The sequence below is a fragment of the Leptinotarsa decemlineata genome, unplaced genomic scaffold, assembly GCF_025532065.1.
Source record: "Leptinotarsa decemlineata unplaced genomic scaffold, Ldec_3_MD MMD2_tig00026328_RagTag_RagTag, whole genome shotgun sequence".
Taxonomy (NCBI): domain Eukaryota; kingdom Metazoa; phylum Arthropoda; class Insecta; order Coleoptera; family Chrysomelidae; genus Leptinotarsa; species Leptinotarsa decemlineata.
Window position 1 is genome coordinate 19,392,056 of NW_027412688.1, and position 16,882 is coordinate 19,408,937.

General features: G+C 33.1%; 1 protein-coding gene across 1 annotated transcript; it reads right to left on the minus strand.

Moving 5' to 3' along the window:
* Positions 1 to 8,015: 8,015 nt before the first annotated feature.
* LOC111502833 (cathepsin L-like proteinase) lies at positions 8,016 to 16,511 on the minus strand. Its single transcript, XM_023156999.2, has 5 exons — positions 16,384 to 16,511; positions 16,079 to 16,169; positions 14,970 to 15,305; positions 11,775 to 12,063; positions 8,016 to 8,413 (listed from the first exon to the last, which is right to left on the minus strand). Exons 1-5 carry the CDS (start codon positions 16,470 to 16,472, stop codon positions 8,151 to 8,153), a joined length of 1,068 nt encoding a protein of 355 aa, XP_023012767.2. The 5' UTR covers positions 16,473 to 16,511; the 3' UTR covers positions 8,016 to 8,150.
* Between the last annotated feature and the right edge of the window lie 371 nt (positions 16,512 to 16,882).

The following is a 16,882-nucleotide window of genomic DNA, read 5'->3' on the forward strand; positions in this document are numbered from 1 at the left end:
TCAGATCATACAACCAGAAATCAAGATATTTGTGACTCCAACATATTTTGGTAAACGAACAGAGACAATTGCGGTTTTATCAATAATGTGGAAGTCACATTTAGGCCACATGCCAGGTTATCGAATTTCCTTTTCCAAAGATGAGGTGGACAAGATGAAGAAATCTGGAGCTCATAACCTCAAGTGTCCATAGTGTTTATGTGGGTTATGTGGTCGAAATTTCTCAAAACGGTATGCTGAACATGAAGGATCCTTCAGACTAGGTAAAAATGATTCGACATTTTCAAAACATTCCTTGGAAAATAGCCACAAGTTCCCGAATCTAAATGATACAGAAATTTTGCAAGCAAAGGTTGGAAACTCAATTATTTGGAATCTTTGGAACTTCATAAGCATTAGCATTGCGGATGTAATCTGCTAAATGATCAAATCGATCTAGTTTACTCGCCAGTTTTCAAATAAGCGTATCCACTTCGTCACAGGTAAACAAATTTCAAGTACTCAATAAGATGAAGGATCTCTATTATTACCTACAGTAGATATATAAGGTCTAACATTATGATTTATCTTCAGTTTGATGTAAAAGTTTGAAAATGTCCTCATAGGACCAAACTGCAGTAACATTAGTTAAAAATTAAAGTTGTGAAAACGCATAGTTTTCGAAACGTGTTTTAAATAAGATATTTAAAAATTTTTCAGTACTTTCACCATCAACACTGGTGTTCCACAGGGATCCATATTGTCTTCAACCTTCTTTTTATTGTTCATCAACGACGTATTAGCAAAAACCAAGAATCCAATATTGCTTTCCTGCACACTTGTCTCGTCATTCCATTTGGATTCCAGAACATCGGTTCGGATGCACATCTTTCCCGGTAGCAGGAGGTTGCATATCTCAATGAGAATCTGAAGGTGATTTCGAATTGGGGTGAAAGTAACCAGGTTCAGTTCAATGCCAGGAGAACCCAGGCATCGGTGTTCCCCAAAAAGAAAAATGTCTCCGAACCGAATATAATAATGTCAGGACAGACGATTCCGCTTTCAGTTTCGATAAGTTTGTTGGGGGTTAAAATAGACACCAATATGTCTTGGCACATACATTCCGCTGGAATTGCAAAGGATACTTCTCAAAAGTTCGAAACACTATTCCGAACCAGAAAACTGTACACATTTCAACAACTTTTCAATATTGTTCTCCGTCCCTTAGCATACTCTGAAGCTGCTGGATTTTATTAGTCTGAAACATCGAAGAAAGGTTGGAGATATGTCACTCTTTCATAGATAAAGAATATAACTGGAGTTCAATCCCAACATCAAACTGTTATTTTTAACACCTAGACACGTGTTTCAATCACCAAGTGATCATCTTCAAGAGGAAGATGAAGATGATCACTTGGTGATCGAAACACATGTCGCGGTGTTGAAAATAACGCTTTGGTGTTGGGATCAAACTCCGTTAATATTCATTAGTTCATCAAAGGTTGCAGACAGTGCATCACAAGTACTTTTATAGATACTTTCACGGGATGTATTCAAGTGACTAGGCACATTTGATTCCACCAAGAGCGATAAATATAAGAAACAGACTGTGACTGCTCACGTTTCGACGTTCAACTCAGTACACCTTGAACTTCACTGTTTGAGAACTCTTTCATTTGGAGAACTGTGTTTATGTGGAATAAACTTTCCCCTACCGGTGCAATCATTGGTTGTTTACTGTAATATTGAAGGGCCACGTAACAAAAAATAATAATAATGAAAACTCCTTCCAAAAAAATGTTCGAATTGGTCTGCCCAAAATGTCATAACTCAAAAACTACAGAAACTCACATAACATGCATATCTGAAAAAAATGGACGTCTCCTTGTATGATTCAAATGGCACCTGAAGTGTGAATTATGTATTGGAAATCAAGAACTTAGCTTTTAAAAGAGAAAATCGATTTCACATAAGACTCAAAAAGCGTTTATTCTCTTCGAGAGCAGTACAAAGAATGAATCTTTATTACGACAATTATTACAAGATTTGAAATATAATGAGTTTGCAAAGTCTCGGGCTCCTGTTGATAAGGCACGTTTCTTGATATCTGTTTCCACGTAACTCGTCCCTCATCAGGTTGAAAAAATAACGGAGTTATTTTTTGAAGTTGTGGTTTCTGCAGATTCACAGGCTTTTTGGTTCTTCTTGAATATTTTTTAGAAATACTGCTTCTATTTCGGCAGGCTGAGCAGTATCACGATGACGATGATTACAAATATTATAGTCCCAAAAATAGGTGTTGTAGGACGTTGGTTTTGTTACGATTGAATAGGCTTTAGTTGATTGGCTATTCTGTCTATTTGGTACAGTTCATCAAGGTTGATTTTGGTAAAATTCGGGGTGTCGTAGACTTTTGGAGTTTTCAAGTCCGTCATTTCCAATTTGGGTAAAATTGGATAATAGGATATACATGATAGATTTCAAAGAATTTGGACCTAACAATAGGGACGTGTATTGCAAAGATCAATTTGGTATTGACGAAACTGACTTGCGTTCTTAAAATCTGGTAATACGTGAGTGTATTCTTGAAATTTGTAACTTGATTTTGGTTATATATTTTCATTAAATATGTCGCCATCTCCTGAAGTTCAGTAGTAGATACAATTGAATTATGCAAAGTGTTCAGTTTTGAAAACATAATGGCATTTTCGATATTATCTATAAAGTTTATCAAATTCTGACAGTCTGAGTTCAATTGTAATAATGTTCCCTGAAAACTACGACATTTCTTATTGTATCACTAATCGTTACCTGAAATCTTTCCAAATCTCGCTCGAACTTCTCTTGATTCGCGTTGAAAATTCTAATGGTTTTGTTATAATGGTTTATTAATGTGTTAGACAAAGAAATTTGGAGATTGGTTTCGTTAATAATGTTTTCCTGATTATTTTCCAAAACTTTAATAGCATTATTATAACGTTCCTCGTCATCAGAGTCGAGGTTGCCAAAAATCCATTTGTTTACTTCACCAACTACATTGATCAGACCTCTTTTATTGCGAGTATGGAATGAAGGTAATAGATTGTCGATTTTTCTCTGTAAAGTGCTAATGAGATATTTAGTTCTGATCAGCATATTCTCCGATAATCCGTGATAAGATATTGGGTTAGTTACATTAACTTTGGAAATACTATTTTCGATTGATTCCAAATTTTTATTCAAATTTTGTATCTGATCGATAATGATTTTGAGGTCCAAATAGTGTACTAGCGTTTCCTAGTTGTATTGGGAGGATAAGATAGGTTGATAACGTCTATGTCATCCTTACAATATGTTAGTTCAACGACCAGGCAGAGGAGAGAAACTTCATCCTCTTGATTCTCCTGTAACAATGTTTGTTCTTCAATATTTTTGGGTTTTCTAGCAGAACTTTTATGATATGTTCCGGATTGTGTGATTAATTTTTCATCAGTTTCCTGATCGAGAGTAACCTTTTCGAATTTTGGTAAATTTTTGTTTTGGGGTTTAGTTTTTATATAAACTGTTTTTCGACCCGTATATTGTGGGGCGTTTGACCTTTTTCCATTCGCTCTAGTTATTACTTTCTCTTTAGTTGTTTGATTTGCTCTTTTTATATTTTCGTACATATTTTTGTGATTTTGATTTGATTTTGAACATAGTTCGATAGAATATCGTTATCGTTCATATCAAAAGGGTTAGAATCGTCAATATGTCCTTTGATAACTTCAAATGGAGTGAATTTGGTTACGCTATCTTATTATAGCTCAATATAGCGTATTTTACCAATTGGTCTGGGTGAGGTTTTTATTTTCTTCTCTTAAAAAACGAAAATGTTCAATTAAGGTAGAATGAAAACGTTCTACTGGGGAATTTGAGTTGCTATTCTTCGCTGTGGTGAAATGAAGTTGAACACGGTGAAGAGAGCAGAAGTTTTCTAAATCTTGATTTTTAAACTTCGTCAATTTTCATTTTTGATAGGATTCGGTTTTATTCCATCTTTTGTGACTATATGGCCTAGAAATTCTACTTCTTTGCGTAGAAATTCGCATTTATCTAGTTGGATTTTCAATTTAGCTTCCCTTAATTTTGTGAGAACCAATTTTAAATTTTGAATATGTTCTTGAAGGCCGGTACTGAAAATTATGATATCGTCCTTATAGACCATGCAAATTTTATGTTGTAGGTCTTTCAGGACTACATTCATGGCTCTTTGAAAGGTAGAGGGCGCATTCTTCAACCCAAAGGGCATCCTCAAGTACTCGAAGTGCCCGTTATCCACGGTGAAAGCTGTCAATATCTCTCTCAATTTGGTGATACCCGCTAGCAAGGTCCAGTGGGGTAAAATATTGAATTCTACCAAGTTTGTCTAGTATATCCGCGATATTCGGGATCGGATATCGGTCGTCAATAGTTTTTTCGTTGACTTTTCGATAGTCAACGACTAAACACCATTTTTGTTTACCTGTCTTTTATCTGTTGTTGTACCTCATTTTTGTGAACATACGGATATTTGTAAGATTTTGTATGTACGGGAATTTCGTCGTTTGTTCTGATTATGTGTTCGACTTTCGAGGTAAATGTCAGTTTGTCACCTGGTTTAAAAAATATGTCAGCATATTCCTTACAGAGCTTTGTGATAGCGGATTTTTCTTCTGAGTTCATGTGATCGGTACGAATGAAATCCAGTATTTCATTATTTTATATGTGTGTGTCTGTCTGTTGTGGCGGGATAGAGATGGCTTCGAATTTATATGTTTCGAATTTTTGCGATTCGAAATGGATTGATTCAATATTGTTGTTTAATGTCATCGTAATGGATTGATCTGTAATATTTGAATTTCAGTAGGTGGTAGTCCATTTTTTGCTGAAGTAAGAGTTCGAGGTATAACAAGTTTTCCTAAATAACTTCTTTCAATCAAAATATCTCCTTCTGAAATATTAACCGGTAAATTTTTTATAATTTTTTCTTTAAGACCTACTGAGAAACTGAAACCACTGTCGTTACTTTCTCTATATTTCAGAAGAATTTCTACATGTTCCCCAATCAATCGGTTATTTGTGAGATCAATATTAAGATTTATATTGATCAGATCATTCAAACCAATCACACCGACGAAATAATCATGAAAATCAAATAAAATCAACTTCATAATTACTATTGAATTCTGGAAAACACGGAACAAGAGCTCTATATCTAATTGTTGTTTTTAAAACAGTATTCGAATTATAAATTGTGTTTGGACATAAATTCTCTATTATTGTTGGGCGTATTATAGATCAAGAGTTTCGATTTGGGATTTTGAATTTCTATGTAAGGAAGGGCGTTGTTTGAGAAGACATTAAATTCTTCTATGTCAGGTTTTCGTCTTCGTTGTCCGAAGGAAAATTTTGGTCTTGGTCAATAATCAAATTCTATATTTTCGTCAGGCTTGGGTATTTCAGTATTGAAATCGTAGGAATTTTGATATTGATCATGTTGATACTCAGGTGGGAAATATAAATTTTCATTAAAATGTATTTCTTTGAAAACAAAGTTTGGACTTCTACGTTGTTGTCCATTTGAATTCATATTATTATTTCCGAAATTTTGAAATCCATGATTTTGAAATTGTCGGTTTCTTGATACTACAGTTGGGTTTCTCGAGGTTGTCGACATTGGTTCGGGTTTAGGTAATCGATTTTATGGTATTTGATTAGGTTTGAAGACATTTTTTGGGGGTCCGAAGACGTCACGATTTGTTGGGAACCTAGTTTGTTGTTGCCTAGGTTGAACTGGTATAGGCTGATTTGGCCAAGCTGGTTTTTGACTATATTGTGACTGGAAAGTGTTGAGATTTCCAGAAAATTGGGGGTATTGCTGAAAGTGGGGTTGGTGATTTAAATAATGTTGGTTATTGAAATTATGTCCTTGTGAATTATTACCAAATTGTGGTTTAGGAACCAAAGTAGTCCTGGGAGTGGTATTTTTTGTTTCGTTCGAACTTTCATACATTCTTTCAAAGTTTTTTCAAATTCATTCACATACGCCATTGCGTCTTCCAGTGAAGCTGGTTTTTTTATATGCATATTATTTTTCAGGATGCCAGTACACCCTGCAATGAAGGTACTCAGTGCTGTTTTATCATAGAGATTGATATGACATAATTTTTCGGGTTCGCTTAAATTGACATCATTACCTATTCTCTGGACAACACTACTTTTCAACAGTTGTATTTTACTCCCAAAATTAATAAGATTTTCTCCCTTATAAGGTCTAGTTCCCGTGAGTTCTTGAACTGAACAATCTAGGTCCCTGCGATCTGAAAAACTTTGGCAAAGAACATTTTTCAGTTTTTAGTAAGTATTTAATTCTATCCTATTTCCTAACATTGCTTCTGCTTTTCCTACTAATTTTTCTTGAATGCATTCAAGTATATGTTGTTGAAAAGAAGCATTTCCATATATGGCATAATCGTTGAACAGGCTTTGACAACGAGTTATGAATTTATTAAGAGTATTGCTATCCCCATCGTAGGGTTTGATGTTTTCCAAACGAGATTTAAAAATGTAATAATCGACCATTCGAGGTTCCGCTGGTGGCAAGTTTGGAATATTTTGATTATTGTCTTCGACTGACAGATTAGTTATTATTATAATTTGTTATTTTCGCAAGTAAATATAATGTCAATATCCAATATTCAGTTGGAATCAACGTCACTACCCTATCTCTACCAAAGTCCTTAAAAAGAGGGTTCCTTTCCCGATTCTTTCTTCTGCAGAGAGCTCCTTGAATCCCTTCGATCCTCGCTGAAGAATTTGAAACTTCAAAGTCACGAAAACGATTTCTGGCACAGTGCAAATGTTCTTTTTCACGACCGGGAGAATCCTACCGACTGCGCCAATTATGTATTGAAAATCGAGAAAAAAGGAAATCGATTTCACATAAGAGTCAAAAAGCGTTTATTACAAGATTTGAAATATAATGAGTTTGCAAATTCTCGGGCTCGGGTATATACTTAGCCTTTCGATACCTTTAATAACAAAGAAATTTCAGTTATCACTTGAAGGCGGTTGTGAATACTAACAATCGAAACGTCGTGACGTAACTTGGTTTGGAATCTTTTAATTTTTAATTTTCATTTCTTGTTAATAATATTTTTTAATTTTCAGCTTGTATTAATATTTCAATTTTTTTTTGTTGTTGTTGCTTGTATGTTATTTCTTTGTAATTTCAGTTTTTTTGTTTAATAAAATTGTTATTTTTCGGTTAATCTTTTTCAATTTTTACAGATGCTTTCAGGGATTTCAAATCAATTTATATTATATTAGACAATGGAAGTCCCAACTGATGAAATACACCACGAAACATTGTCAACCACATTCAAACAAAAGAAATTTCAAATTAAATTTTAGTATATTCCATTGTGAATTGACTAATAGATAAAACTTTGTTATCTTACGGAATTTTTGAGAACTATGGATGCCGAACTTTAGTTTCTACAATCTTGACGTTATTAAATTCAGATAAAGTCTCCTAAACAAATTGCATCAACAATTTTTTTTTTCATATCCTCGGTGAAGGTGAAATACTCAGGCATTTCATTCTCATTTTTTTGCGGTTGAAGTTAAATGAAAAAAAGTATTTATTTATGCTTCCTATATTTTTAGAAATATAGGGTATCCCATTTAAAAAATCAAGGATACATTATTTTCTTCCGCTTCTTCATGAAAAAAGGCTAGTAAAATGATATATTTTCTGATTCATTTGGTATATTTGTAGATTTATATACTCCCATTTTTTTGAGTACCTTTGTGACAGAAACCGAATATAGGAAGCACTGTATTCCCTACATTATATTTGGAAAATTATTTTGATACGCTTCTACTAGGTACTGTCTACATTGTTAAATGATTTAAAAAAGCCTGACGCATTTGTAATAATAATTGTATGAAACATGTTTTGTTAACTTTTAATGAAAGCCTGATGTATCACACACACACTGTTTATATCGATTTTGTATAAACAAGACAGTGGAAAAATTTCATGTAGACTTTATTTGAATATGTATTTTGCTATATGAGTGGTATATCTAAAACTTCTCTGAAAGTAATGATTATATTCATATTTCTTCAAAACTAAAACTATCAACTACATGGAATACAGATAAAATTCAGAGGAGAATAGGATATGAACACATAGAAGCAATGTCACACAGATTATCAGCATCTCTTTCAATTCGGAAGTATCCGTCTTCTCCCCAAGTTGTTCCCCAAGAATTTTTCACTCTCCAAAATTTCTTTCCATTGGCTTCACCATATCCAACAACAAGAACAGCGTGATCCATGTCAAAATAACATTGATCATCAAGGATTCCTCCACCATACATATGCAAATTTTCAGAGCTCATTCCCACTGATATGGGACCGACAGTTCCTAAAAAAACAAGTTGATTTGTCAGTCAATGATTTTAATTCAGATTATGAAGGAAACCAACTTTGAAATTGAATAAATAGTTCGTTATTACTGGGAGCCCTAGAGCCCTTTTGAACTGAGCTGGCTAGACACAGCAGCTGGCGACTATAACTGAATGATGATTTATTACTTTTTTTGTGATGATCAGATCATTGATTTCATACGTTCATCTCGAAGGGTGAACGAAATTTTAAAAATTTCAAATACTCCCCAACTGTCAATATACCATTAAATTAGTTTGAGACATCTTTACACATGAAATTTTGTATCAACTGACTGTTGAGTATTTTTGTCTGAGTTTTCCATTATAAGCTTGTCACTATGAGTATGAAACATAGAACACGGCGGCAAATTGTGAGTAGATATATTTAAAATTAATTGCTTTACTTCTAGATTATTATGATTTTCATACAACAGAATCTCAACTAGACCAATAGTTTCAATCGGATCAATATTGGGAAATAATGATTTATGAATATCTGCATGGGGATGTTGTAAACTGTAAGAGATAGATAAATAATCTGCTAAATTGTGACAAAGCTGTCTATTCTGAAGTACTATTGAATGATAAAGAAATCGACTAATGCTTATGAATTCTATTTGGCCAGCAGAACCCACGAGCTCCTTACGATCAGTATCAGAACAGATGGGAATGTCACTTGAAACTGTAAGAAAAGCATTAAAAATGCATAAATACAATCCTTATAAAATGCAGATTCTTCAAGAGCTTCACGAGGATGATTATAATAGAAAAATAGGGTTTTGTGAAATCATGTCTCATCAAGTCAATACCATCCCCAATCTTATGTTAAACATCTCTTTCAGTAATGAGTGTTCTTTTTTCTGTTAGGCAATGTTAACAGACAAAATTGTAGCTATTGGAGTGACGAAGATTCACATATTTCACGGGAAGGGCATACAAAACACCCACAAAAACTTAATGTTTGGGCTGGTATTCTTGGGAATACTATTCATTATTTCTAGAAGAAAACTTGACTGGCAATCTTGAAAACCTTGAAATGCTTGAAGAAACTATCGATCCTCTTATAACTCACGAGCTAGTAACTCAAATGGATGCAGGAGGTAATGAACTTTTGCAGGAGTATCTAATACATTTCCAGCAGGACGAATTTTACACCGTTATATTTCTTTCTTTGGGAGCATCTTAAATCCGTTGTTTATAAAACACAACCTTTTGATATTGAAGAACTTCAAAGACGAATTACAGCAGCATGCCAGTCAATTCCCAGTGAAGTTTTCCGTAATGTTAGAGGGGAGTTCGAAAACAGACTTTATTACTGTTTGGAGTAAAATGGACATTTCGAACAGTTTATGAGATAAAAATGAATAGATTTTATGTTTGAAATGTCTTTCTCGTAAATTAAATTTTATTTCGTAAAAGGGCAATAACCAACAAATAAAAAATTCCACGCGTAATTCATTGGAACCGTGCCACCTAATCTTCTAACCATTTTCATTGAAAGGAGTGTAAGTTTAGAAAGCTATTTTTCAGAAACTGCTCATCAAAAATAAAACGTCAGAATTGAACGGCAGTCAAAATGATGTGGCACTTGACCCCCCCCCCTTCCCATTTAAGATTCTAAGGGTAAAATCTACCTCTTTCAACCCTCAGGTTGAACCACGAGGGCTACAAATATTCTTTGCAAGTGTCCCCGTTGACTATAAATTTGACCTGTTTTTTCTATTCCTCATATTATTTACTGGAAGGAGAATATCAATAGTGAGAAGTTTTCAAATTGATACCCTGTATAGTAGAATAATAGTTCTGATCAAAACTCATGAACTTTGCTGACAATAATGTAATTATCTGTAGCTAGCAACATAAACTGATTCAATATGTTCACACATATCGAACCAAATCTGGAACAAGATCTGTATCAACTCATAAAATAGTTCGACGTTGGGCTACTACCTATCAATGTCACTATGCTACGATGGGTAGAATATGAACTAAGAATATTCCCGAAGCCTTATTGAAAACCGAGAGAAACATCAAATATCCTTGAAATTGTAATTGATTGTAGTGGGGATCACCAAAATATTACTTTCTTAAAATATGGGTTGTATTTTTTCATAATTCAAAGATTCTGGTGGAACATAATTGGCTAGAGTGTCTAAAACCTACCTTGTCTCTGTCTCTGATATATTCTACGAAGAAGTTTTAACTCAAATAACCTAAATGTTTTCCCTATAAAATCTTGGACTTTGAAATTTCATATTTTAATACTCATGTCAGTAGATTTCATATACTATAAATTTTTTCACCTCTAATAAGCATCTGTTGTTTACATGGGTTTCTCCATATTTCTTTGCATAAACTCTGTAATCTTTTTCTTGGTGTTTTTTCAATAATTGAATTCATTTAAAGGGAGCACACATTTTCAGAAGATCGTATTCTGAAGTAATTTTGCAGGTTTCCAAAAGTAAAGTATTATCATTGAGTTTATTTATAGGTATAATTTGTAGTGGTTTTGACATATTTTTATGACTCAATTCTCTTATTGTACTGCACAAATTGAACTAAATTTGATTTGATTTGAATTCATCAATACAAGTTATTGACAGAAGCTTATATTAGCCGGTATCTTTTTGGGATGAAATTTTCAGTTTGCCCTTCATCACACTCAGCGGATTCTCTGTTGATTCATAATATTCATTTATTTTTTAGATTTTGGAAGACTAGAGACCCAAAAAATATCAAGGAACCACAAATCCTCCAGAAAAAAATGTATTCTGATAAATATCACAATCTTATTTGCCTACAACTTATAGTTGTAGATAAATAAGATTGTTAAGTGTGGGCTATTGATTGTTTAATGAAATACATGTTGCGGTTTTGTGAATTGTTGAGTAAGAATCCCACAAGTGTTGAATAGTTCATCATAGATTTTCAACTATTGGATATTAGATATTAGATATTGTGGAATTGGCCGCGGTGGTAGTGCGTCCGACTCACGATCGGAAGGTCGTGTGTTCGATTCCCGCTTCGACCAGATATTCTTCTCGAGAGAATTCATCTGGTTGAAGCTGGAATGATTCTGCAACCGTGTTAGGAATCACACGTTAAAAGGTAAGACCTCGTTAGTCCTTAGCTCGCACAAGTTTCTCAACTTCTGAGAGTTGTCGTTCGTATGGGGGCGACAGCTGATTAACGGAAAAACAGATTTTAAACAGATTTTTTAAACAGTTATTGGTATACAATTAAAGCTTTCAATGAGCTTTCTGTCAATGAGGACTGAAACATACATTATTCCATCAGATTCATCACATTTTGAGTAAATTATTACTCAAGTTTACTCACCTACAGCTTTTTTGAGTTCATCTTCGTCCGCTAGCAATTTCTTATATCCCTTTATTTGCACAATGGTTTTCTTGGCATCGTATTGGCATTCAGTCATTTGTTCTACATAGGGGTAAGAAGATTCTGCCTCAATTCCGTTGTCTATAATATAATTGAAAGCTTTAGTCATGAGACCACCGTCATGACAATCACCATTTCCATAACTGGCAGAACAATCCAGAAGTTGTTGCTCACTTAGGGGAGTCTTCACTTTGTTGTGAATAGCGTTTTGACCTTCCACTGATCCAGTCTGGAAAAAATAATTTTCCAAGAATATACTAAATGATATAAATCGTATATTTTTATAACGAAATATATTTTAACGGTCATTATAGAACATAGTTGAACTAAATTGACCGAATAATGGTAATGTAGTGGTTAGACTAAAAGTATCTATCTTAATATTATAATCGACCTTTAAGGTTATGGCTCATACCAATCAATATTATTAATAATAATGATGTTTATTTACTGATGATCAATAAAATAATCAGTGAGTATACAGGATGGTGAAAGTAAATGAACAATGCAAGTCGCAGAAGCTCAAGTTTCAGTGAATCTATAGAGCAATACAATGTTCAATAAGAATAGTAAGAATGGAGAATTGAAAATTGGTGGTGAAATGAATAACATTTATACATTACATCAATTAATAAAAATTGAAATGTGAAATGTCTCTAAAGAACGATATCTGGTAGAAGTGTGATAAAATTTGTAAATGTGTTTTAACATTTATGAAAATATATCCATTCATATTGGACTCATACGGTTTATAACAGATTATTTCCCTGAGGAAGTTCAAGATTTATTCTTCTAGTTCTTTCTTTCCTTGGGCAATTCAACAGTCATTGTTTTAGTGCCAAATAATTACTATTAAGCTGTCCTATTATTTTATCGCAGCGTGGTACGCTTAACGAATTATATTTACTTTTGGTATTATGCTGATGTGCCACAAATTTGGAAGCTATTTTATTTTTTTATATTAAGGATCATAGCTAAATAAAAAAAATGCTTGGCATCAAATGAACCTGATTCGTTATACAGCTGATCATTTCGAAATGTTATTGGTTTGCCCAATATGATTCTCGAAATCTGTCTGTGAATTATGATGAACTTTTCCAAGTGAATGGAATCCAACCACTCCACCAAATAAATTCAGTTTCTCAAGAAATACAATTGATTTATTTGATGAGTGATCTTTCAGGTCAGGTGATAGAAGTGAAGTTTTACCTAAAACTGAAAACCTGATTTGGTTCACTTAAAGGCAGAAACAAAATAAATGTTCTACTGTTTCATCATTTTTTAAACAGACATGACACATCGGATTTTCCGACAAGTGACGATTCAAACGACAATCGCCTGTTACACAACGGAGTTCATCCCTTCTGTGGTCTAACCATTGTTTGGTATATTCTCGAAAGGGTATACAAATGCCAGTCCTGCTAGGTTTTGCCTGGAGGCTGAAACTTTTCTTGAAGTCCAAGTATTTTATGTTTGCTAAATAAAAGTCAGTGACAGGTTCTGGTCTGATAAAACCGCTGCAAGAGACTACTCATACAGCACCCAAACTCATTTTTTGAAATTCGAATTTCGGGAAAATTCAGTAGACAAATCTAAAGTACGATAATAGAGTTCAAAAGACCCGCCCAAGAAACAGTACAAAATGTAAAGATGAAGGCTTCAAAATATAAAAACAGGGGAATCTGACATGTGATAGGAGAAATAGTTGTATTTACTATCATTACTTATCAATTATGTGAATAGCATATTCAAACTAAGATCGATAGTAGATATTATGATATAATATATTATATCTATGGTTGTCTCAGCCATTACTTGATAAAGATCTATAGTATTTTAACAAACTACACATAACGATTTGATCTTCTGAAACTTTATTTTCGAAAATATCACATGATTCACTATCACATTAGCTTTTTCGTAGTGAATAATAACATATATTATTCACTACGAAAATAAAGTTTGTGAAGGTCGAATCGTTAGTTGTAATTTGTGAAATTGTATCTATAGTTTTAACTCTAGAACAGATTTTTAAACAGAACTAAATTTTGTATAAGAATAACCATAACCACGCTACATGAATTGACAAAATTTCACAAAGAGTTCCTGAACAATTTATTTTTTGCGAAAATGCCATGAACTATTTTGGAATATGTCTTGAGATGAACAAAGTATGGTCGAATAAATATATATTACATGATGAAAAGAGAAATTAAAATTTCTATGTTTTTTACCACTTATATTTGTAACTTATGTTACTGTAGTTTCGTCCTATATGGACATTCTCAAACTTATACAATAAACTGCAGTAACGTTAACGAAACTGCAGTAACGTTAGTTACAATTAAAAGTGATAAAAAACATAGAAATTTTCATTTCTCTTTTCATTATGATCGCCTACCACGTAGTAACGGCTACATCCATCAATTTATATATTACATGAATTTTTTCTTATTATTGAAAAGATCATCAAAACGGAAATCCACAAATTATTCGATATTTTCGAATTTTCAATTTTTTTCACTTATATTTGATTATAGTCAAATAGTAAATGTGAACAAAATTTCAAGTCGATATCTGTTCGAAAGTTATCCAATGTAAATGGAATCTAAAAGTAGACAGACTAATGATAAAACGCATACTAATGATTTCCAGGCCGTGAGGCCTGGTAATCCAGATCAAAAGTGAATTCTGTTGATTTCAATCTTTTCAACTATTTGCCAAATAACTTTAAAGAGCTTAGTATCACCAAATTCAAAAGAGCCATCAAGGAAATGCTACTCAACCAATGTTTTTACTCAGTCTCGGAATACTACGATCATTTTAGGACAGTTCACGTCAACTATGTCTACTCGAGATAAAACATAGTCACCGGTATCGATTGTACTATGATAGTGTATCACCTATCATCATAGGTGAATATTTATTCATATATGTACGTAGGCAACCCCTGCGTTGCTTAATATTTTTACAATTTACTTCTTTGTTTTATATATTTATTCAAGAAAGCCTATACACTTGACTTGCTACAAACATGAAAATGTAACGTAGTTAATAAACTATTCTATTCTATTCTATTCTATTCTATTCTATTCTATTCTATTCTATTCTATTAACTTCATTGAATCTACTTACAGTACTGAAAGCCCAGCAAGATCCACAATTGCCCTGGTTTTTCACAGGCAAAACTGCTCCCTTTTCCGTCCAATCGATCTGTTCTGGCAATTCTAGGTCTTCAGGGAAAACTTGAAGCGTGGCATTCAAATTTGGTCTCCTATTGTTCTGCAGTCCAAGCTTCTTTCTGAATTCATCTCTGGTCATGTCAGCAAACTGTGTAACTGCCATGTAGTAGGTTACTTTGCCTTCTTCGTATTTAGCGTTGTGTTTTTCGATTGTTCGCAGGTTGTTCTGGAATATCCCGAATCTGGTCCTTTCTTCTAGTAGACTTTTGTAGGTTTTACCATGGGTTTGCTGTGTATAAGAAAGTGTTGAATTATAATTACATTAGTCTAAGATTACTGAGTCTGTCATAGGGTAGTTTTTGAAGTACATACTTATTAGGTTTGAAAGTAAGATCATTTCACAGATATTAGGGTATTGATTAGACAACTCAGTTCGTATCATAATATTTATATTTCAGGTTGGAGAAACAATTTTTTTCAATGAACAAGTTTCCTTCTAATGATATCTGAAATAATTTGAAAAATCGGAAATTGAAATTCAGTTATCTAAAAGAAACCCTGAAAAAAGTATTTCCAATGATCAAAATTGAGAACATCGATTAAAATTATTTCCATACAAAATGTTTCTTGAGGTAATGATTTTCTTTGACTCATTCAAAACAATGATGTCAAAAAATAATGAAAGTAAATCACTTTTGCGAACAATTCGTACTGGTATTAATTTTAGAAAAATTTCCACCTATATTCATTATGATACTATTCGCGAATTCTACCTATGAGAGTTGAAAAACGTTTTCTTGAATAATTCAGTGTTACTATCAAATACGAAACGTTTCGGTGTACCCACTACAATATATATATATATCTCAGAATATATTCTGAGATGCTAATGGTGAGAGTCAAATTCAAAATACAACCAATATAATTAGTGAAATAGCTTATTTATATCCATCAATGTTCAATTATTTTCTATTCCACTTCAGAATGTGTATTCTACTGAAGGTGCGGAAAAATATTTGTTGGCAAACAGGAATTTACGTTCATTAATACAGTAATAATTACCTTGAAAGCCACCCATTGGTCCTTGTCAGTAGAAGCACTGACTGTCATCAGGACAGCTGCGAAGAAGGTAAGAAGTTTCATTCTGTTTTTTCTGTAAGCATATGATTATATCACATCAAATATATAATTGAGCAACATACGAGTTAATATGTTTCTAATTCATTTGATATTTTTCAACACTGTTCCAAGCACCAGATGCAGAAGCATTTGTTACGTAGAAAACCACAATAATTTATCATTGAGAAATTAGTTATCAATACAAGATATAGAAAGGAAAGAGGAAAACAATCAAGTTTTCAACTTACCTAAAGAACAGCAGGATAAAACTATGCTGGAATACTTGAACAATTTCTAATTTATACTTTTTCTCCCCATATGATATCCACTTCAGCATTATCTGAGGTTCAACTAGAGATTACATTTCAAAAATTTTGTTTTTATTGTATTTGTTATTCTGAAATATCCAACCTCATCTCGTCCCAGACATATACACGCCCATTACAAATCCAAAAAAAATATATTCTGGGACTTTAAATAAAGCTCGCCTCAAAAATCATGAATAACTTAATTTACACACAACAAAGTTTGAATTCCGGTGAGTTGGAGCAAATCATACAAGTTTTTTCATGGAGATGCACAAGCTCTGTGACAATCCGAGAACCTAGGCAAAGGAGTGATTTACGTATGGATGATATTCATCAGCAAAAACTTTTTCAGGAAATCTGTTACCCAAGGACATTATTCTCCAAATAGGAGAGTTATTAAAAAGTGTAGTTGAACCTCATTGCTATGGGTAGATTTGCA